The sequence below is a fragment of the Nerophis lumbriciformis genome, linkage group LG17 (genome assembly GCF_033978685.3).
Source record: "Nerophis lumbriciformis linkage group LG17, RoL_Nlum_v2.1, whole genome shotgun sequence".
Lineage (NCBI taxonomy): Eukaryota > Metazoa > Chordata > Actinopteri > Syngnathiformes > Syngnathidae > Nerophis > Nerophis lumbriciformis.
This window is the reverse complement of record NC_084564.2, coordinates 13972700-13996131: the sequence shown is the minus strand read 5'-3', so window position 1 is coordinate 13996131 and position 23432 is coordinate 13972700. Positions and strand designations below refer to the sequence as shown.

At 39.7% G+C, this 23432-nt stretch overlaps 2 protein-coding genes across 31 annotated transcripts in view; both read right to left on the bottom strand.

Annotated features, from left to right (window-relative positions):
• Positions 1–4477, bottom strand: part of igsf5b (immunoglobulin superfamily, member 5b) — a 43386-nt gene extending 38909 nt beyond the window's left edge. For both annotated transcript variants that reach the window (XM_061972037.1, XM_061972038.1), the window contains exons 1-2: positions 4401–4477; positions 2209–2299 (exon numbers count right to left, since the gene is read on the bottom strand). In XM_061972037.1, the coding sequence (XP_061828021.1) occupies positions 2209–2257 (49 nt within the window). In that variant the 5' untranslated portion in view covers positions 2258–2299; positions 4401–4477. The remainder of the gene's footprint in view (positions 1–2208; positions 2300–4400) is intronic.
• A 4937-nt stretch (positions 4478–9414) lies between these two features.
• The window catches only part of sh3bgr (SH3 domain binding glutamate-rich protein), a 30881-nt gene continuing 16863 nt past the window's right edge, over positions 9415–23432 (bottom strand). For 5 of the 29 annotated variants that reach the window (XM_061972541.1, XM_061972544.1, XM_061972556.1 and 2 more), the window contains 5 exons: positions 21225–21251; positions 17478–17507; positions 16819–16845; positions 12832–12886; positions 9415–9992 (listed from right to left, as the gene is read on the bottom strand). In XM_061972541.1, the coding sequence (XP_061828525.1) occupies positions 12869–12886; positions 16819–16845; positions 17478–17507; positions 21225–21251 (102 nt within the window). In that variant the 3' untranslated portion in view covers positions 9415–9992; positions 12832–12868. Of the gene's footprint in view, positions 9993–12831; positions 12887–16818; positions 16846–17477; positions 17508–21224; positions 21252–21588; positions 21613–23432 lie in introns of all 29 variants that reach the window. The other 24 variants (XM_061972547.1, XM_061972550.1, XM_061972559.1 and 21 more) reach the window with 8 other exon arrangements.

Genomic DNA, 23432 nt, shown 5'->3' with positions numbered 1-23432 from the left:
ACACAGATGACAAGTACAATTCCAAAAGTACTATGCGTGTGTTATGTTAGCAAAAAAAAAAGAAAAAAAAAAGAAAGCGAGACTCAGCTCTGTCCAGGCTGCTCAGTTCAATATGGCTAAACCGACCATAGAAATCCTTTAGAAAAAAAAAAGGGAGTACGAATTCGCTCTTTTTTTGTGGAGTTAAAGGAATTTGTGTTGTATTTCTGTCCATTTGCCTATGCTTGACGTCATTACCACAACAACAGAGCTCAACTTCTCTTTATACTTGTATGACAGCTAATATTCAGTTTGAACCTGGAACAGATTATTCACACATACCATGAATTGATTAAAGGGGAACATTATCACAATTTCAGAATGGTTAAAACCATTAAAAATCAGTTCCCAGTGGCTTATTATATTTTTCGAAGTTTTTTTCAAAATTTTACCCATCACGCAATATCCCTAAAAAAAAGCTTCAAAGTGCCTGATTTTAACCTCCCGTCCATTTTCCTGTGACGTCACACAGTGAAGCCAACACAAACAAACATGGCGAAAAGAACAGCAAGCTATAGCGACATTAGCTCGGATTCAGACTCGGATTTCAGCAGCTTAAGCGATTCAACAGATTACGAATGTATTGAAACGGATGGTTGTAGTGTGGAGGCAGGTAGCGAAAACTAAATTGAAGAAGAAACTGAAGCTATTGAGCCATATCGGTTTGAACCGTATGCAAGCGAAACCGACGAAAACGACACGACAGCCAGCGACACGGGAGAAAGCGAGGACGAATTCGGCGATCGCCTTCTAACCAACGATTGGTATGTGTTTGTTTGGCATTAAAGGAAACTAACAAATATGAACTAGGTTTACAGCATATGAAATACATTTGGCAACAACATGCACTTTGAGAGTGCAGACAGCCCAATTTTCATCAATTAATATATTCTGTAGACATACCCTCATGTCAGCAGGCCAGGGAAGCTAGGGTCGATATTCTTCTCTTGATCATGTTCGGGACGGTGTGAGCCAAGACATCCAGGGGGTTTAGCTCGCTCGTCTGCGGGAACAAACTGCCGCCATTGCTTGCCGTGCTAGCGAGGTCCTTTGTCCCTGAATTGCTCACACACTCCGGCAGATTCAATGGGGGTCTGGCGGCAGATTTCTTTGACTTTATCGTTGGAAATGCATCTGCTTTGAGTGTCGCAGGATGTCCACACATTCTTGCCATCTCTGTCGTAGCATAGCTTTCGTCGGTAAAGTGTGCAAAACAAACGTCCAATTTCTTGCCACTTTCGCATCTTTGGGCCACTGGTACAACTTGAATCCGTCCCTGTTCGTGTTGTTACACCCTCCGACAACACACCGACGAGGCATGATGTCTCCAAGGTACGGAAAACAGTCGAAAAAAACGGAAAATAACAGAGCTGATTTGACTCGGTGTTTGAGAAAATGGCGTATTGCTTCCCGATGTGACGCCACGTTGTGACGTCATCGCTCCGAGAGCGAATATTAGAAAGGCGTTTAATTCGGCAAAATTCACCCATTTAGAGTTCGGAAATCGGTTAAAAAAAAAAAAGGTCTTTTTTCTGCAACATCAAGGTATATATTGACGCTTACATAGGTCTGGTGATAATGTTCCCCTGGACCCCGACTTAAACAGGTTGAAAAACGTATTGGGGTGTTACCATTTAGTGGTCAATTGTACGGAATATGTACTGTACTGTGCAATCTACTAATAATAGTCTCAATCAAATCAATCAAACCCACCAGTTCCTGTACTGTTTTTCCACCTGAGAGCTTCCACTATAGGTACTATACTATAATATACATATGCATGGTCCTGCAGTTCCACGCCTCAGTCATCAGCCAAACTCATCAGAGGACCAAACAAGCTCATAATAATGTGCAAAGATGCGGACTAACCCGGTTCACACCACAATGCTCAGGGTAATACACAACTCATAACCACACAGGAGCACACGTCATGCATCCATTTACCAAATGGGGCCTGGGAGATGAGGGAAAACGGAGGCCAGAAACACAGTTATTTCCTTTTATCGCAATCAGAGAAAGACAGCCCCTAACGAGCATCATTTGCGCCGGCGCTTTTTTTCCCTTTTTTTTTCCAAAGATAATTAAATCCAAAGCGCAGCAAGATCGTTAGACTCTCCTCTAACTAGATGGTCTGTGGGTGGACGTTCATGAATACATTTGAATGCTCACCTTGAGTGCCGCATGCCAGAAGAAGCAAGGAGAGGACAACAGCAGCCATCCTTGTTATGCTGATCAATCCATGAATCAGGGTGACATGGACCTGGCAGAGGGGGGGCGGGGGGGAAAGACAATCATTATCATCATCTTTTTAACAGCAGCAGACTGTCATTAGATTGTGCAGGAGCTGTCCTCTCAAGCTGAAACTGTTGCACCATTAAACACAACATAGAATAATAATTACTCAACCAAGTGACTGTGAAACAAAGCAATAAAGCCTGTAATTAATGCAAAAGCCGATCTGTAAGAACTGCAATCACTCCAGAGCCCAATATATTTAGAATAAATGGCTTTAGCTATTAGCAAATAATGAAAAAATCACAGCTTGATACAACACAATGCATGATCTATTGCGTAATCCAGTGTTTTTCAACCACTGTGCCGCGGCACACTAGTGTGCCATGAGAGATTATCTAGTTTCACCTATTTGGGTTAAAAATATTTTTTGCAAACCAGTAATTACAGTCTGCAAATGATGTGTTGTTGTTGAGTTTCTGTACTGTCTGGAGATCGGCAGACTTATCACGTTATACTCTTCCATATCAGTGGGTCAGTGTTTTTCAACCACTGTGCCGCGGCACACTAGTGTGCCGTGAGATACAGTCTGGTGTGCCGTGGGAGATTATCTAATTACACATATTTGGGTTAAAAACATTTTTTGCAAACCAGTAATTATAGTCTGCAAATGATGTGTTTTTGTTGAGTGTCGGTGCTGTCCAGAGCTCGGCAGAGTAACCGTGTAATACTCTTCCATATCAGTAGGTGGCAACCGGTAGCTAATTGCTTTGTAAAGGCAGGTAAAAAGGTGTCTTATGCTTAAACCAAAAATAAACAAAAGGTGAGTGCCGCTAAGAAAAGGCATTGAAGCTTAGGGAAGGCTATGCAGAACAAAAGTAAAACTGAACTGGCTACAAAGTAAACAAAAACAGAATGCTGGACGACAGCAAAGACTTACTGTGGAGCAAAGACGGCGTCCACAATGTACATCCGAACATGACATGACTATCAACAATGTCCCCACAAAGAAGGATAAAAACAGCTGAAATATTCTTGATTGCTAAAACAAAGTAGATGCGGGAAATATAAGACATGAAACTGCTACAAGAAAATACCAAAAAAAGAGAAAAAGCCACCAAAATAGGAGCGCAGGACAAGAACTAAAACACTACACACAGGAAAACAGCAAAAAACTCCAAATAAGTCAGGGTGTGATGTGACAGGTGGTGACAGTACACCTACTTTGAGACAAGAGCTATAGTGATGCATGGTTGGTTAGGGTTTAAATTCATATCCAACAATTGCGACAACGACTTTTTACTGTCAACTGAGTTTATGATTTCTGCTGGTGGTGTGTCTCCGGATTTTTTCAACGCAAAAAATGTGCCTTGGCTCAAAAAAGGTTGAAAAACACTGCAGTAGGTGGCAGCCGGTAGCTAATTGCTTTGTAGATGTCGGAAACAGCGGGAGGCAGTGTGCAGGTAATAAGGTGTCTACTGCGTAAACCAAAAATAAACAAAAGGTGAGTGCCCCTAAGAAAAGGCATTGAAGCTTAGAGAAGGTTATGCAGAACGAAACTAAAACTGAACTGGCTTACAAAGTAAACAAAAACAGAATGCTGGACGACAGCAAAGACTTACTGTGGAGCAAAGACAATGTACATCCGAACATGACATGGCAATCAACAATGTCCTCACAAAGAAGGATAAAAACAACTGAAATATTCTTGATTGCTAAAACAAAGTAGATGCGGGAAACATCGCTCAAAGGAAGACATGAAACTGCTACAGGAAAATACCAAAAAAAGAGAAAAAGCCACCAAAATAGGAGCGCAAGACAAGAACTAAAACACTAAACACAAGAAAACAGCAATAAACTCAAAATAAGTCAGGGCGTGATGTGACAGGTGGTGACAGTACACCTACTTTGAGACAAGAGCTATAGTGAGGCATGCTTGGTTATGCTTTAAAGTCATATCCAACAATTGCGACGACTTTTTACTGTCAACTGAGTTTTGTTTTTTAATGATTTCTGCTGGTGGTGAGCCTCTGGATTTTTTCAACGCAAAAAATGTGCCTTGGCTCAAAACAGGTTGAAAAACACTGGCGTAATCTTTTCTAACAGATGAGAAAAATGGTCAGACTCACCTCATTGTCTGTATGGAAGGACGCACATACATACAATACATACACATCAGTGATACAGGGACTTCTTTATGTGCGCCCAAAAAAAAAAAAAAGGCACACCAAAAAAAATTCCTGTTAAATATTAGCAAAGGGAACTTTGCACACCCCGATGCAAACACGGTGACTCAGAGTGCAAATAACGGACGCACTTCCCACGGTGCACACAAACAAAATCTCCCGCAGTCAATTAAGGAAAGGCAAACTACAATGACGAGAATCAACATATTTCCAGACGGATTAGTTTTGTCAATGTTGATACAGCTCTTGTGTATTAAATTAGGATGTGCAGGGCTTAAATATATATATATTTTTTTTTAAATAATAAAATAAACTCTCAGTTTGAGGACACGTATAGTGCAGTAGATTGTGGTAGTCGTTTTTAACTTCCTAACATGGTACAATTTGGAGTTCAACCACATATTGCATATCTGGAAAAAATATGCCTCAAATGTCAAAAAGTTTTCGGGAGGTGTGTGTAGCTTATTCTTGCCACCACAGAAGGGTAGCGGTGATTGCAAAAAAAAAAAAAAAAAAAAAAAAAGTGTGATGATAACCATAGAAAAGTGTGCTCAATACAATAGGACATTATATATATATATATATATATATATATATATATATATATATATATATATATATATATATACACATACACACACAAACACATACACATATGTGTATAAACATATACATGTGTATAAACATATATACATATGTATACATATATATGTTTATATACATATATACACATAAGTGTATGTACATATATACACATGTATATGTATACATATACATATATAAAGTGCATATTATTATAATAATATTATGGATATATAATTAATAAGTATTATAATTGGTTAAAAGAATATTTAAAAATTTGACTCCTACCTGGTTTACTTCCATGATGACCTCATTAAAGTTTTTTAATCAATCAGAAATATCAAGCAGCTAAAATGAGCCAAACATGGATAAGTGTGGAGAGAGTGTTTTTAATTTTTCCCATCATCCCTTAAAATGGATTTAAAAGGGTGTCGTTTGTTTTTGGGGTTTTTTAATGCTAATTGGACGTTGTTTATAATGTCCACAAAGTTCAATGAACATGTTGTAATATGTGTGACCATGTTTGTAGAATTTTTGTGCTGGTTGAAATTATTTTTTTCTGCACCATGACTAGGGAAAGTTGTTTGGATTGGGTCCTATAAGTACATGCTGTGCAAGTCCTCAAACGCGTGTACAATTAATGTGAAGTGAAGTGAATTATATTCATATAGCGCTTTTCTCTAGTGACTCAAAGCGCTTTTACATAGTGAAACCCAATATCTAAGTTACATTTAAACCAGTGTGGGTGGCACTGGGAGCAGGTGGGTAAAGTGTCTTGCCCAAGGACACAACAGCAGTGACTAGGATGGCGGAAGTGGGAATCGAACCTGCAACCCTCAAGTTGCTGCCACGGCCGCTCTACCAACCGAGCTATACCGCCCGAGCTATACCGCCCATGGTCACTGACTTGAATTAATTCCGTTAATCTGCAGATGGCACCAAAATGAAATTAATCAAACCTCTGGCTATCATTTTATGATAAGAAAACACATTGCTTATTGGACATTTGCCATCTCGCGGGCCAACTTGATGATGCCGGCGGGCTGTAGTTTGGACACCCCTGCTTAAAACGTTTAGTATATTAGTATGTGGGATTCAATTATGGAATGGACTAAGCAAAGAAGTTAAACAATGTACTAATAAGTTCCAGTCTAAGAGGCTGTTCAAATTAAAAGTGCTTACAAAGTACAAGAAAGAAGAATTTTGAGAAATACCTTCAACCTTATTGAAAACGAGATATTCGTTTTCTCAGTACGTTAATCATGACTGACTTAATTATCTATTGCAAGAACTGCTGTACTAATCAATCGCTGATGTAATTGTGTTGCAAATAGAAGACCGGAAGTGAACAAATGCATTGGGAAGTGGGAAAGAGGTAGGATAAAGAAGCTTTGCTTCTTCCAACTCCTTTTCGGACGTTGTAAAGAGAAATGATCTGAAATTATGTGATGTATCATATTGTAAGTGTGTTATAAAAAATAAAAAATAAAAACTCAACTCAACTCAGTGTAGAGACTCCAGTCGCTACAGTTTGTGGTCACAGGACATGATTGGTGTGTTGTTTCCTAGAGCCAACACAAATCTTGGGGGGAAAAATAAATAAATAAATAAATAAAGCCTTCAGATTTGCTGCTCGATCTTGGAATGAATTACAAAATGATCCGAGACTACCTGAACTCATTCCTTTTCAGGCCATTTTAAAAGACTGAAAAGCTTTTTCTTTTGGGCAATGTACCGGTACTTGTTTTCAAGTTGTCTTTATTTAATATATATATATTTTTTTACCTATTGCATGTTTTTATGTTTGTGTTGCAAGTAATTTGTGCTTGTAACTACAGTGTGTGACTGCTACTGTTTGTTGTTGTTCTATGTCAGTGGTTCTTAACCTGGCCTCCACCGCGGAGGCATACTTGCCAACCCTCACGATTTTCCCGGGAGACTCCCGAATTTCAATGCCCCTCCCGAAAATCTCCCGGGGCAACCATTCTCCCGAATTTCTCCCGATTTCCACCCAGACAACAATATTGGGGGCATGCCTTAAAGGCACTGCCTTTGCGTGCCGGCCCAGTCACATCATATCTACGGCTTTACACAGACACACATATAATGCAAGGCATACTTGATCAACAGCCATACAGGTCACACTGAGGGTGGCTGTATAAACAACTTTAACACTGTTACAAATATGCGCCACACTGTGAACCCATACCAAAGAAGAATGACAAACACACAACATAAACACAACAGAACAAATACACAGAACCCCTTGCAGCACTAACTCTTCCGGGACACTACAATATACACCCCCCGCTAATCTCCCCTCCCGAATTCGGAGGTCTCAAGGTTGGCAAGTATGCGCGGAGGTCAAGACACACCCGACTCATCATGTAATTAAAAACTTCTCCCTATCGGCGACAGCAGAAGTCACACTGATTTGCAGGTGTGTAATGTGTTGGGAGTTCATGCACTGTGTTGGCACTGTGTTCATGCACAGTTCATTTTGTGCACCACTAAAAAAAACATAACTTTGTCTTGAATTTGAAAAAAAAAAAAAAACATTTAATTTTTCACTAAAAAAGGGTTCGGTGAATGCGCATATGAAACTGGTGGGGTTCGGTACCTCCAACAAGGTTAAGAACCACTGCTCTATGTATTAAAGGGGAACATTATCACCAGACCTATGTAAGCGTCAATATATACCTTGATGTTGCAGAAAAAAGACCATATATTTTTCACGGTGACAGAGGGGTTAGTGCATCTGCCTCACAATACGAAGGTCCTGAGTAGTCTTGGGTTCAATCCCGGGCTCGGGATCTTTCTGTGTGGAGTTTGCATGTCCTCCCCGTGACTGCGTGGGTTCCCTCCGGGTACTCCGGCTTCCTCCCACTTCCAAAGACATGCACCTGGGGATAGGTTGATTGGCAACACTAAATTGGCCCTAGTGTGTGGATGTGAGTGTGAATGTTGTCTGTCTATCTGTGTTGGCCCTGCGATGAGGTGACGACTTGTCCAGGGTGTACCCCGCCTTCCGCCCGATTGTAGCTGAGATAGGCTCCAGCGCCCCCCGCGACCCCAAAGGGAATAAGCGGTAGAAAATGGATGGATGGATATTTTTTTAACAGATTTCCGAACTCTAAATGGGTGAATGTGACGTCACATCGGGAAGCAATCCGCCATTTACTCAAACACCGAGTCAAATCAGCTCTGTCATTTTCCGTTTTTTAGACTGTTTTCCGTACCTTGGAGACATCATGCCTCGTCGGTGTGTTGTCGGAGGGTGTAACAACACGAACAGGGACGGATTCAAGTTGCACCAGTGGCCCAAAGATGAGAAAGTGGCAAGAAATTGGACGTTTGTTCCGCACACTTTACCGACGAAAGCTATGCTACGACAGAGATGGCAAGAATGTGTGGATATCCTGCGACACTTATCATCAACGATAAAGTCAAAGAAATCTGCCGCCAGACCCCCATTGAATCTGCCGGAGTGTGTGAGCAATTCAGGGACAAAGGACCTCGCTAGCACGGCAAGCAATGGCGGCAGTTTGTTCCCGCAGACGAGCGAGCTAAATCCCCTGGATGTCTTGGCTCACACCGTCCCGAAGATGATCAAGAGAAGAATATCGACCCTAGCTTCCCTGGCCTGCTGACATGAGGGTATGTCTACAGAATATATTAATTGATGAAAATTGGGCTGTCTGCACTCTCAAAGTGCATGTTGTTGCCAAATGTATTTCATATGCTGTAAACCTAGTTCATAGTTGTTAGTTTCCTTTAATGCCAAACAAACACATACCAATCGTTGGTTAGAAGGCGATCGCCAAATTCGTCCTCGCTTTCTCCCGTGTCGCTGGCTGTCGTGTCGTTTCCGTCGGTTTCGCTTGCATACGGTTCAAACCGATATGGCTCAATAGCTTCAGTTTCTTCTTCAATTTTGTTTTCGCTACCTGCCTCCACACTACAACCATCCGTTTCAATACATTCGTAATCTGTTGAATCGCTTAAGCCGCTGAAATCCGAGTCTGAATCCGAGCTAATGTCGCTATAGCTTGCTGTTCTTTCCGCCATGTTTGTTTGTGTTGGCTTCACTATTTGACGTCACAGGAAAATGGACGGGTGGTTAAAATCAGGCACTTTGAAGCCTTTTTTTTTAGGGATATTGCGTGATGGGTAAAATTTTGAAAAAAACTTCGAAAAATATAATAAGCCACTGGGAACTGATTTTTAATGGTTTTAACCGTTCTGCAATTCTGATAATGTTCCCCTTTAATGAAACCTGTTTTTTGCTGCCCTCTTGGCCGGGTCACTCTTGCAAAAGAGATTTATTCGCAATGAGTTTTTATCTGGTTAAATAAAGGAAAATGAAAAATGAAAATGCGTCCTTTATTTGCGTTTTTTTCACTATCATGGAACGTGATCCCGCAAATAGCGTTGATCTACTGTACATATACATACATATATGATGGTTTTCCTTCTTTAAACCACGTGTAATTTATTACATTTTCCATTGTTACTTCATTCCGTCAACAAAGTGCATTGTTTGGACAACAGTATTACCGGAGGCGGACTAGATTTATAGTCTCACAATATGTCCTAGCTTGGAGCACACGTGCATCTCCAACTTCAGTTAGACCCTCAAGGTCATCAGATGATTTATACCAGGCTCAATTTGTGTTATGGCACTAAAATAACGTAAAAAGGTGTAGCGGCACATACTGTACACGTCGTCGTCCTTTCTCTAAATGCTAAATATAAAAATTCAATCCATCATTGCAGTCAAAAGGCAAGACAACAGGTGGGGATATTTTGTGGCATCTTCGAGCAGACTTTTCCAAGGTGGGTACAGCGCCTCCTGGGGAGGGGGGAGGATTTGGGATGCTGCCCTGAAGAAGCCGCAGGGGTCAAAGGTTAGGGATTCACGGGTGTTCATTGTTCACAGGAGTCTTCTCGAGGCTGAACAAAAACAAAAAGGAGGTCAGTCATTTCCAGAGCGGATGTGATGGTTGAGGCAGCCGCCGCCACCACTCTTCCAGGGAGCCACCCAATCTGGCCGCTCCTCCGCGGGCGCATCTGAATCTCACTTGGCAGCAACCTCTAATGCACTGTGACAGGGGGTGGGGGGGGGAGAATTTCTGCAAAGCTCGCTCTTCCAGAACCTGCATGTTTCCTTGAGCGGGTCGCAGCAGGCCCAGCATGCAAGGACTAACAACAAGGGAGCTTCGCGGAGGAAGACGGTGTCGTGTCGTTAACGCCATGGCCATTCTGGGGCTCCGTGAAGCGCACGTTTTGTCCGCTCAACAAACAGCATCCAGGTTTTTAGATCAATCTCACTCAAACCGTGCACGTGCAGGTAATGCTATTTACTAAGTTTGCTTCGGATTTAATAAAAAATGCACCCTTTTTCTCTCACAAAAATAAATACTCAATAAGAACTATTTTTACTCTCATTATGTTATGTAGGTGTACCTAATGTTATGGCCATATATGCAAGCCTAATTCGGATTTTGACCCTCTACTGTCACCCAGTGGTGAAGAATATTACAGCCTAACTCTAGTGTTGAAGAACTATAGAATACCTAAATAACTACACAAGTACATTTTGACATCTTCACATCAATTTCATCACTGAACTAGAAGAGCCAATTCCTGAAAGAATTGCGCGTGAATGCTCCAATGCTGAAGTTGAACTCAAATGCTGATAAAATGTAGTATGAATGTACAAACCTCGTTTCCATATGAGTTGGGAAATTGTGTTAGATGTAAATATAAACGGAATACAATGATTTGCAAATCATTTTCAACCCATATTCAGTTGAATATGCTACAAAGACAACATATTTGATGTTCAAACTGATAAACATTTTTTGCAAATAATCATTAACTTTAGAATTTGATGCCAGCAACACGTGACAAAGAAGTTGGGAAAGGTGGCAATAAATACTGATAAAGTTGAGGAATGCTCATCAAACACTTATTTGGAACATCCCACAGGTGAACAGGCAAATTGGGAACAGGTGGGTGCCATGATTGGGTATAAAAGTAGATTCCATGAAATGCTCAGTCATTCACAAACAAGGATGGGGCGAGGGTCACCACTTTGTCAACAAATGTGTGAGCAAATTGTTGAACAGTTTAAGAAAAACCTTTCTCAACCAGCTATTGAAAGGAATTTAGGGATTTCACCATCTATGGTCCGTAATATCATCAAAGGGTTCAGAGAATCTGGAAAAATCACTGCACGTAAGCAGCTAAGCCCGTGACCTTCGATCCCTCAGGCTGTACTGCATCAACAAGCGACATCAGTGTGTAAAGGATATCACCACATGGGCTCAGGAACACTTCAGAAAACCCACTGTCAGTAACTGCAGTTAGTCGCTACATCTGTAAGTGCAAGTTAAAACTCTCCTATGCAAGGCGAAACCCGTTTATCAACAACACCCAGAAACGCTGTCGGCTTCGTTGGGCCTGAGCTCATCTAAGATGGACTGATACAAAGTGGAAAAGTGTTCTGTGGTCTGACGAGTCCACATTTCAAATTGTTTTTGGAAACTGTGGACGTCGTGTCCTCCGGACCAAAGAGGAAAAGAACCATCCGGATTGTTATAGGCGCAAAGTTGAAAAGCCAGCATCTGTGATGGTATGGGGGTGTATTAGTGCCCAAGACATGGGTAACTTACACATCTGTGAAGGCGCCATTAATGCTGAAAGGTACATACAGGTTTTGGAGCAACATATGTTGCCATCCAAGCAACGTTACCATGGACGCCCCTGCTTATTTCAGCAAGACAATGCCAAGCCACGTGTTACATCAACGTGGCTTCATAGTAAAAGAGTGCGGGTACTAGACTGGCCTGCCTGTAGTCCAGACCTGTCTCCCATTGAAAATGTGTGGCGCATTATGAAGCCTAAAATACTACAACGGAGACCCCCGGACTGTTGAACAACTTCAGCTGTACATCAAGCAAGAATGAGAAAGAATTCCTCCTGAGAAGCTTAAAAAATGTGTCTCCTCAGTTCCCAAACGTTTACTGAGTGTTGTTAAAAGGAAAGGCCATGTAACACAGTGGTGAACATGCCCTTTCCCAACTACTTTGTCACGTGTTGCAGCCATGAAATTCTAAGTTAATTATTATTTGCAAAAAAAAAATAAAGTTTATGAGTTTGAACATCAAATATCTTGTCTTTGTAGTGCATTCAATTGAATATGGGTTGAAAAGGATTTGCAAATCATTGTATTCCGTTTATATTTACATCTGACACAATTTCCCAACTCATATGGAAACGGGGTTTGTAAACATTGATTGATTGATTGATATCTAATTAAAACATAAATGTATAAACCTTGCTATCTTTGACCGGCATGTGGACCATCAGGATTCCGCTGGGAAATTTGCCGCTACACTATATACTAAGTATATGTTTGCGGTAAACTTTTTTATGTAATGCGCCCGATCATTCATTAATTGACATTTTACATACGATTCGTCACGCAAAACGGGCCCTAAGTACACATACTGATCTACGCATAATGGCGTCAAAAGGACATAACTGGTGTCTTGAAGGGGGTTGGACGAAAAGACATCGGCGTTGGCCGCTACTCGACCTGCATGAAACTGCAAAAAACATGACCGTGACCAGCTAAGACTTGTCGCCGTTTAATAATCGCATTCTCATGCAGTCTTTAGGAGTGTTAAGCACATTCTCCTTAAAAAGAACCTTGCACTTGTATTGGCGTGATTCACACAGAATATTTCCCCTTAGAAGAGGGAGTGTGTGGGTAAAGAATATTTACCTAAGTAGGAGGGCGTCTGTGTGTTCCCTTCCATCACCTACTCGGCCACCTCTTCCTGTAGAGGGAAACAAAACATTCTATTGACAAGATAAAAATAATGAAATATCATTACAATGTGATTGCATAGTTTAGCTCAGTGATTCTCAAACTGTGGTACCTGCACCAGAAGTGGTACGTACTTTTCAAAATTATTGTAAGATAAAATAGTATGGTACATTAAACATGCAAAGGATATTTCAAGCATTAAATAAAATAGTGAACATACTAGACAACTTGTCTTTTAGTAGTAAGTAAGCACACAAAAGCTCATAATTAGTCTGCTGACATATGCAGTAACATTTTGCGTCATTTCCCATTCTATTATTTTGTCAAAATTATTAAGGACACGCGGTAGAAAATGCATTATTATTCTACTTGTTCATTTACTGTTTACTTTCTGTTTCAACATGTTCTATCTACACTTCTGTTAAAATATAATAATCATTTATTCTTCTTCTATTTGATACTTTACATTAGTTTTGAGTGATACCACACATTTTTGTATCAGTCCAATACCAAGTAGTTACAGAATCATACATTGGTCATAATTAAAAATCTCCTGTGTTCAGGGACATATTTCCTGAGATTATAAACAATAAAAATAAAACAATTATGTTGTGATAATAAAAAAAAATATTGATGTAATCATTGTAGTATCGACTATGTACTTGGTACATGGCATTTGTTTACACTCAGGAGCGCTAGCTTGCTGTTAGGTATCCTCCTAAGGTGTGTAGTGAAGTATGTTTAGCTATTCCTCGTCCTGCAGGGATGATACTTGTAAGAAACGTACTTTGTCGCCATGGAGACGAGGATTAGCGATTTAGAAGTAGCTAAAATACTACAGACTACAGATGAACATTAGCTCTTCCAAGCGGCGCTTGAGTGTTTATAGCTTCAACTTCACCCTTAAGTGTTTAAGCCAAAATGCGTCCCTTCTCCATCTCCACGTTGTTTCTGCTTGTAAGTACTTGAGTGTGCATTGCCTAACATGCGTCTTTGCTCGTTTTACCTGCGATGTCACGACGTCCCGAGGGCGTGCCGTCATGTCCGTAAAAAAAAAGCACCGGTATTTTTCCGGGGCAGTATAGTACCGTTTTTAATTCATTAGTACCGCGGTACTTCATTAGTACAACCCTAAGTCAAACACAGTGTTACTGTTCAAACTGTTACAATGTCACATATACTTCTTATTTTATTTTTCATAAATGGCTGTGGTCATAATGTAAATGAGGGATTTTAAATCACTGTTATGTTGGACTTCTTATTAATATTGACACTTTTGTTGCTATTATTCATTTTTGTTTGACTACTTTGGATTGTTTTGTGTCATGTTTTGTGTGTCCTCTCAATTACTCTGTTGATTGTTATTCTGAATGTTGCTGGGCCGGGTTTGGTTAGGAATTGGAAGTGTATTATTATTGTAGTATTTTGTTGGACTGATTAATTAAAAAAAAAATACAAATAAAATTAAATAAAATTAAATTAAAAAAAATATATATATATAAGTATATATATATATATATATATATATATATATATATATATATATATATATATATATATATATATATATATATATATATATATATATACCGTATATTACCAAATAAACGCCCTTGGGCAAATAACCGCCCATGTCCTAATAGCCGCCCGGGGTCTGACCCCATTTTGTGAATTAACCGCCTCTTCCTAATAACCGCCTATGTCCAAATAGCCGCCCATGGGCTGTTATTTGCATAATTTAGATTAAAATGCTACTGGGGTTGCGTTTGCTGCAGTATTATTGTTTTGATGGTTTTATAGAGTATTTGGTACCATCATTTTATTTTTCCTGTATGCTGCTTTATTTAAAACTTGGAGTACTGTAGCCTTTATTTTATTTAAGTGACAGCATTATTGTTCTGTTTTGATGGTGGGTTTTATACTTGGGTACTTGGTACCATAATTTTATTTTAACCGGTAGGCTGCTTTATTTAAAAAGTGTATTTATTTTTAGTATTGGTATTCTATTTGACAATTGTTGCACTACTGCCATGTTGAGGCCTTGTTGATCTCTTGTCTTTTGATAGCCTACCTCCTGTTGATCTCTTGTTTTTTTCTTTGTATGTTTACAATAGCTTTTACATTTAAAGTTTTTTGTACGAAAAAAAAATACTGGACAGTAACCATTGTAACCAAATAATGGCCTGGTGCAGGCTGGTGCAAAAATAAATAAAAGCCTTGTGCAAATAACCGCCTGCTTCTTTTAAACGCCTGTCTCCAAAATCGATTTTGTGAAATAAACGCCCGGGCTACTATTTGGTAATATACGGTATATATATATATATATATTTTTTTTTTTTTTCTTCTTAATTTAATTTAATTTTATTTGTATTTTTTTTAAATTAATCAGTCCAACAAAATACTACCATAACAATACACTTCTGCCTTGTTTTTAATGAATACTTCGGCCTACTATGCTACTGTATTTCACTGTTGGTCGTTATGGTGGTACTTGGAGAGCCAAGTGTTTTCTTTTTTTTCTTATTTTTTGTCCTGTCCAGCTACTCAGGCAAATCATATAGTTGATGTAGATGGCCATATCGGCTGTACAGATTTACTTTACAAAAGAGAAGTGTAGGATACTTCTCTTACTGCCTTATTTGTATTTGACTTTATTAAATGGATTTATATTATTATTTGTGTGCAGCCGGGCCGGAGCAGGAGGGGATAGAAAGAGAAAAAAAGGAAGAAATTGTGGGGACAAGAGGGGGATAAGACAGAGAGACAACAACAACAGCAAACACAACAATAACAATAACAACATCAGCAAATAGGATATGTACAAATATGATAGTAAAAGTGATAGTAAAGAAGCAGTTACTGAAATAAATAATAATACAGAAATGACAATGAGCATTATAACACTACAAATGGAGCGATATGAATAATATCAATAATTACCTCTATTATCAACAATACAATTGTTTCAAATGCAACAATACATATATGTAATGATAACTTGAAACACAAAAGAAAGCAGATGAATGGAGGGGAAGAAAGAGAAGCAAACTATATTAACCTTGTAGATTGTTATAGTACCAATAGGTTACGCTTTGTCAGTGTGCCATGTGTTACCCAGTTTCCCTAGGGCAGGGGTCGGCAACCCAAAATGTTGAAAGAGCCATATTGGACCAAAAATACAAAAACAAATCTGTCTGGAGCCGCAAAAAATTAAAAGCCATATTACATACAGATAGTGTGTCATGAGATATAAATTGAATTAAGAGGACTTAAAGGAAACTAAATGACTTCAAATATAGCTACAAATGAGGCATAATGATGCAATATGGACATATAGCTAGCCTAAATAGCATTGATTAGCTTGCAGTCATGCAGTGACCAAATATGTCTGATTAGCACTCCACACAAGTCAATAACATCAACAAAACTCACCTTTCATGCACAACGTTAAAAGTTTGGTGGACAAGATGAGACAGAAAAAGAAGTGGCATAAAATACGTCCTAGAAGGTCGGAGAAAGTTATACATGTAAACAAACTACGGTAAGTTCAAGGACCGCCAAAATTAGTAGGACAAAACAGCGCTCGCCAAATACTCGAATCAGTGAAGCATGTTTAATATAAACAGTGTGCTTTATAACAATTAGGGAGGTTTGTGTCATGTTTGTCCTCCTACAGAAACCATATTAACACAAAAAATATATATTTTTCCCCTCATCTTTTTCCATTTTTCATACATTTTTGAAAAAGCTCCAGAGAGCCACTAGGGCGGCGCTAAAGAGCCGCATGCGGCTCTAGAGCCGCGGGTTGCCGACCCCCGCCCTAGAGCAACAACGTGTGCAGTATGTACACATGTGTTTTCTGAGGTGGGACTTGGTGAAAAAAAGTTTGGGAACCACTGGTCAAGCTTGTAGTGCGGTACAACATGAGAAATGATGACTTACCCGTGTTTCTTCCAAGAATTCTTCTCCCTGTTTGACACACAGAAACTGAGTGAGACACAATAACGTACTGACTTGTCCTAACATGGCTCTTAAAGTCAGACAAAGGCATCGTTCAATAACACTTTCATCAGTAAGAGTTATTATGGTTGGACTCTGCAACCACTCAACATGCACCTGCTGATGCTTTCCCCCTGTTAAAAACAAATGGATGCAGTCTTTATGTGACATTGTCGCACATAAAACAATATCCAGTTCCATTGTGTTGTCCCTTTAGACGAGCACACATGGAAACACATTGAAATGCATGCGGTTAGGCCCGAAATAATGCGTGCAAAACATGGCCACAATGTGAATACATTTGTGTTTAACTGTACAAAAACGTGAAAGATCTTCTGAATGTAAAAGGAAAACCATATTTCCGCTTGTCTAGTTCATGTGTGCAGAATCAGGCAGTAAACATTTCCCATGCTCATGAACATTAAACTCCGTCCACCTGTTCTTTCGTGAGTCAAAACAGAAAGGATGCGACCGTCAAAACAATCGCAGCTAGTTTTTTTTAGTTTGGTACTTCCTTGGAAGGGAAGTCATGCACACAGTCAAGAAAAATCAGAGTGAAACAGTTGGATCCAACACCCTGAATGAAAGAGAAAAGACTCTACCTCTTCCTCTACATCAGCCTCCTCTTCATCCTGTGAAAGATGCAACCATGTGGTGTTGAAACATTCTTAGAGTTTTCATGCTCGCACTTTTTTAAGAAGGTCATGCAGCGAAACAAGGGAAAAAGAGAGAAAAAAGACTAAAAGGACAGTGGAGACTTTTTTTTTTTTTTTTTTTTTTTTAAAGGTATGCAAAAAACTGACTCATTCCTCTTCAACCTGCAACAAAAAAAAAAGTTTACTGGAGATTAGAAAGGAATACAAGGAAAAAGAGGTAGGATTGTTGGAATGTCTGAGGCCTTATTTACCCTCACAGTGTTTAGGACAGACCACATACAAACCCCGTTTCCATATGAGTTGGGAAATTGTGTTAGATGTAAATATCAACAGAATACAATGATTTGCAAAATCTTTTCAACCCATATTCAATTGAATGCACTACAAAGACAAGATATTTGATGGCTTGGCATTGTCTTGCTGATATTTTACTTGGCCCTAGAGGCGATATCAAATTAACACTAGAGCTGGCCGGCCGATTATATAAAGCGGCGGTGCCGCAGTAACACCGCATTTACCGCTAATTATCATGCTTACCAACCCTCCCGGGAGACTCCCAAATTTCAGTGCCCCTCCCAAAAAACGTCACGTCCGCTTTTCATCCAGTCCAACAAGTGCTGGCCCAGTCACAAGAAATGTACGACTTCTGCACACGCACACAAGTGAATGCCAATCATACTTGGTCAACAGCGATACAGGTTACACTGAGGGTGGCCGTATGAACAACTTTAACACTGTTACAAATATACGCCACACTGTGAACCCACACCAAACAAGAATGACAAACATATTTCGAGAGAACATCCGCACCGTAACGCAACATAAACAAAACAGAACAAATATCCAGAACCCTTTGCAGCACTAACTCTTCCGGGACGCTACAAGGTGTGCGTGGGGGGCGGGGGCGGGCGGGGTTTGGTGGTAGCTGGGGGTGGGGGGGGGTGTATTTTTTAGCGTCCTGGAAGAGTTGGTGCTGCAAAAGCTTCTGGGTATTTGTTCTGTTGTGTTTATGTTGTGTTACAGTGCGTATGTTCTCCCGAAATGTGTTTGTCATTCTTGTTTGGTGCGGATTCACAGTGTGGCGTATATTTCTAACAGTGTTAAAGTTGTTTATACGGCCACCCTCAGTGTAATCTGTATCGCTGTTGGTCAAGTATGCGTTGCATTCACGTGTGTGTGCCTACAGAAGCCGCACATATCTTGTGACTGGGCCGGCACGTTGTTAGAATGGATGAAAAAGCGGACGTGACGACAGCTCGTAGAGGACGTTAAAGGCAGTGCCTTTAAGGCACGCCCCCAAGACTGTGGTCCGGGTGGACTACGAGATATAATGACTGATGAACAGTGTTGGGTTAGTTACTGAAAAACCAGTAACTAGTTACTAGTTACTTTATTTCAAAAGTAACTCAGTTACTAACTCAGTTACTTACACCAAAAAGTAATGCGTTACTGTGAAAGGTAACTATTTAGTTACTTTTTTTTTTTTTTAAAGCTCCCATTAATTCCTTTTTAGCCTTCATTTCAGTACTGTTATTGCACTGGAGAATAATACAATCTGTTGATCAACTTGACATGCATTTGCGTCACTGAACTCTGCTAAACAATGTGGTCTACATACAACACACAAAGACAAAGATATGTTTCAAAGGGCCAATTTATTTCAGGCCAGAACAAATTGACACAACTATTTTAAATAGCTGCAACATAACATACATAAGTAACAAACATAATAACAACATAGCTGTAAACCTGGCTTCTCCTAAGGAAGGCACACGTGACCTACACAAAGCCTAAACAGGCAGATTTGAATTGTTGTTTTGGGCAGTAGACGGGATCTTTGATCCAAGACACAACTTACATTTAACTAAAATGTTCTTTTCTTTGTGCTCGACAAAAGAAAAGAAGTGAGAATATCTCATACTTGCCAACCCTCCCGAATTTTAGTGCCTCTCCCCGGGACAACCATTCTCTCGAATTTCTCTCGATCTCCAGCCGGACTTAAGGCATGCCCCCTCCAGGTCCGTGCGGACCTGGGTGAGGACAGCCTGTCGTCACATAACACTATACCCGTATAGTGTTCTGTGGTTACTTTTTGGTTGGCCAACGGTTTACGTTGTATAGCGCACCTCCCCTCCCCTCGTTCCCCCCTCTGCTTGTGACACAAGAGATTCAGAAGGACGACACCGCACCGCAGATCTTCTGTTTCTAGCCAATACTACATAAAAAAATAACGTAAAATAACGCAGTAACGCATCATGTAGTAACGGTAACTGAGTTACTGCCGAAACTAACGGCGTTACAGTAACGTGTTACTTTGTAACGCGTTAGTCCCAACACTGCTGATGAACACCTTCGTTCGATAATGAAGGTTGCCTCAGCTCAAAGCCTGAGCCCCGACATTAATGAACCAGCATCCAAGAAAAGATGCCAGGTATCTGGCTTGGGCACATCAGATTAGATCAGTGTGTTGCAAACTGAGCAGTTTAAAGTCCTGAATGGTTGGTTTATTCATTGTTATTTTATTTTCAAATTTATTAGCCTGTGGAAAAAGTTACCGTAATGTTGATATTTACCTCAGAAGGCTGCAAATAGAAAAGAGGCATTACATTTTTATTTAAATTGTATTTGATATGCCATTTATTATTAGGGCCCGCATGGCCCATTGTAAAAGGAATCCCAACGGGAGTCCTTTTGCAATGGGACATAAGGACCTATTGAATTTGTAACGTTTTATTCTTTATTATTATTATTATTATTCCGCAACTTTGCGCTGCAATTTGACCCCCTTAACATGCTTCAAAACTCACCAAATTTGACGCACACATCAATAAATGCGAACAAAACTCTTTGGTGAAAAAACCTAACCCCAAAACTCAAAATTGAGCTAAAAAGAAAACTGCCTCTAACTCCCAGTGCGAATGTTGTAGAGACATGAAACAAAAAACCTCTATGTAGGTCTCACTTAGACCTACTTTTCATTAATTAATTTCCTCGGGCAAAAATCAACAGGAAGTTGGCAATTCCCCCTTCAAGACAAAAATGTACTAAAAACTGTCACTTTTGCCTCTTTGAGCTGTAATTTGACCCCCTTAACATGCTTCAAAACTCACCAAACTGAACGCACACATCAGGACTGTCAAAAATTGCGATCTAATAAAAAAAACCTAACCCTAAATCTCAAAATTGCGCTCTAGCACAATTTTTGAATAAAACGCAGAAAAAACTACTCCTCGGAAGAAAATAATGACAAAACTGCCTGTAACTCCCACTGGGAAGGTCGGAGAGACATGAAACAAATACCTTTATGTAGGTCTCACTTAGACCTACAATTCCTTCATTGACATCCTTCAGCAAAATTCTACAGGAAGTTTGCAATTCCCCCTTCAAAACACAATTTTTGTGAAAACCGGTCACCTGTCTTCAAACATTATTATTATTATTATTTGAAACTCGATTTTGCATGTCACTATAAAGTTATATAAGCCTTGCTTGTTCAATATTCAATGCAAAACTTGTTTGGGTCCCTATTAAAAGGTTAATTTGTTCAACCTTGGCCCGCGGCTTTGTTCAGTTTTAAATTTTGGCCCACTCTGTATTTGAGTTTGACACCCCTGAATTAGGGGAATGTCTGGAAACGTGATGGGAAGGGGAAGGCGATCAAATCAAGTCAGACAAGAGAAGAAATCAATCTACCTCAAGCTGTCGTAGCTCCTCCTCCTCCTATAGGGGATAATAACACACGGCATGTTAGAGCTGTGGGGAGCAAGAGAGCAACACAGCACACACTATAGGATCTGGTCTACTGGGATAGAGGTTGTCAGGTGGCATCAACGAGACTGAGGGAGAAATGAAGAAGATGATGTTAGCCGAGGGGGGCGGGGGGGAAAAAAAGAGAGGAAAAACACGAGGTGGAAAGAAGAGGAGTAAAGCCAAAATATAAAGGATGAAAAGGTAAAAACGCCCTAAAGCCCGCCAAGGACTCCGTGGTATCCAACCCACACACTTGGGGTGACTAGATGAGGGGGCGAGTGTAGAAAGGGAGGATGGCCACAGTTACCTCTGACTGCAAATCCTCTTCCTCCTGGGGCAAGCAAACCAAGAGATGGACATGAGGGCAAAGAAAGAGGAGGTCAAAGGCCACGCAGAGCGTGGATGCAGACCAGATGGCTGGAGATAACCAGTCTGTATGCACTTCAAAGGTCTACTTAAGCCCTACACGTGCCATAATAGAGTATTGGAATTGTATTGTTTAATGTAAAATTAGTAAGCCCTACTGGGAACACGGCATTATGTGCGTCTGTAGCTTTAATGCTAATGAGCAGTTTTGGTCACTGAAGAAGCGCTACTGTGCATTTTATCCACTTAAACACCAACTCTGCACTTGTTTTGTCGCTTTATTTTCAGATGTGTAGCAAAGCCTGCTTTGTGCTTGCTTTTTTTTTATGAAGCTGCATCAAACGGTGGGCGTTTGAGGAATGTGTGTGTTTTTATGTAACTACCGGTAAACAAAAACATGTATTTGCAACCGAAAAAGGATTTGCAGACATAAAAATTGCCTTAAAATGTTAAATTCCACCCACTCTAGTATCATTTGTCAATGAAATTGTCGTAAGTACACCTCTGCATAACATTGTGTCCTTTTTAACATTAAAAAAAGAAAATAAAAGCAAATGAAGTATAGATGAACTCACAACAAAGAATAACTTTGTAGTTTGAATAAGGGGTCCATTTTTTTTTCATTCAGACCAATTAATGCACTTTCTGTTACAAACTAAAACATATCTTAAAGTTATTCTTTGTTGTGAGTTCATCTATACTTCTTTATTTGCTTTTTTTGTTTTTATGTTAAAAAGGACACAATGTTATGCAGAGGTGTACTTACAACAATTTCCTAAAGTGGGCGGCATTTAACATTTCAAGTCCATTTTTTTATCTGCAAATACTTTGTTTTGTTGCAAAATACACGTTTTTGTTTATCCCTCCATAATATACACCCCCCGTTTTATGCAACTTCATAAAAATAGGTCTGAATTAAAAAAAAAAGACTCCTTATTCAAACTACAAACAATTTTTGACCAACTTGGACTGTTTGATGCTGAAAATGAAAATAAATCAACTCAATAAAAAATCTATTCAAATTGATCAGTAACATTAACTCAGGAGCCCAATATATAACACTTTGACCTACAAAACAAAAATGAATAAAATAGTCAAGATTAATGGCTACAATGAGCCCGTTTTGTAGTGAAGCGAGGTTTGAAGCCTGATACTGATAAAGCATGTTCACTGGGGTCACACCATTAAAAAGGTTTTTAACATATTGTACAGAGGCGGCCACGCCCACATGATTGAAGTTGAGTCATTACCAAAAAAAGATTTGCAATCAAAAAATAACTATTTGTAGCGCAAAGAAATTATTTGCAACCAAACCTTTTCTTGTTTGTTTGAATGAATGAATGAATGTATGTAAGTACCGTATTTTTCCGACCATAAGGCGCACAATATTATCAATCAATCAATCAATTCCTTTATTGTCATTGTCATAATAACACTTAAGTAGTACATGTCAACACACTGTCGAACAGGTCTGTTCGGGTGTATTTCCATACATAAGGCGCACCGGATTATAAGGTGCACTAAGGGGTCATATTATAATTCTACCTTTAAAACACTTCCTTGTGGTCTAGATAACATGTAATGGTGGTTCTTTGGTTCTTAAGTCGTACATGTCAACAGACTGTCGAACAGGTCTATTCGGGTCTATTTTCATACATAAGGCGCACCGGATTATAAGGTGCATTAAGGGGTCATATTATGATTCTACATTTAAAACACGTCCTTGTGGTCTACATAACATGTAATAGTGATTCTTTGGTTCTTAAGTCATATATGTCAACAGAC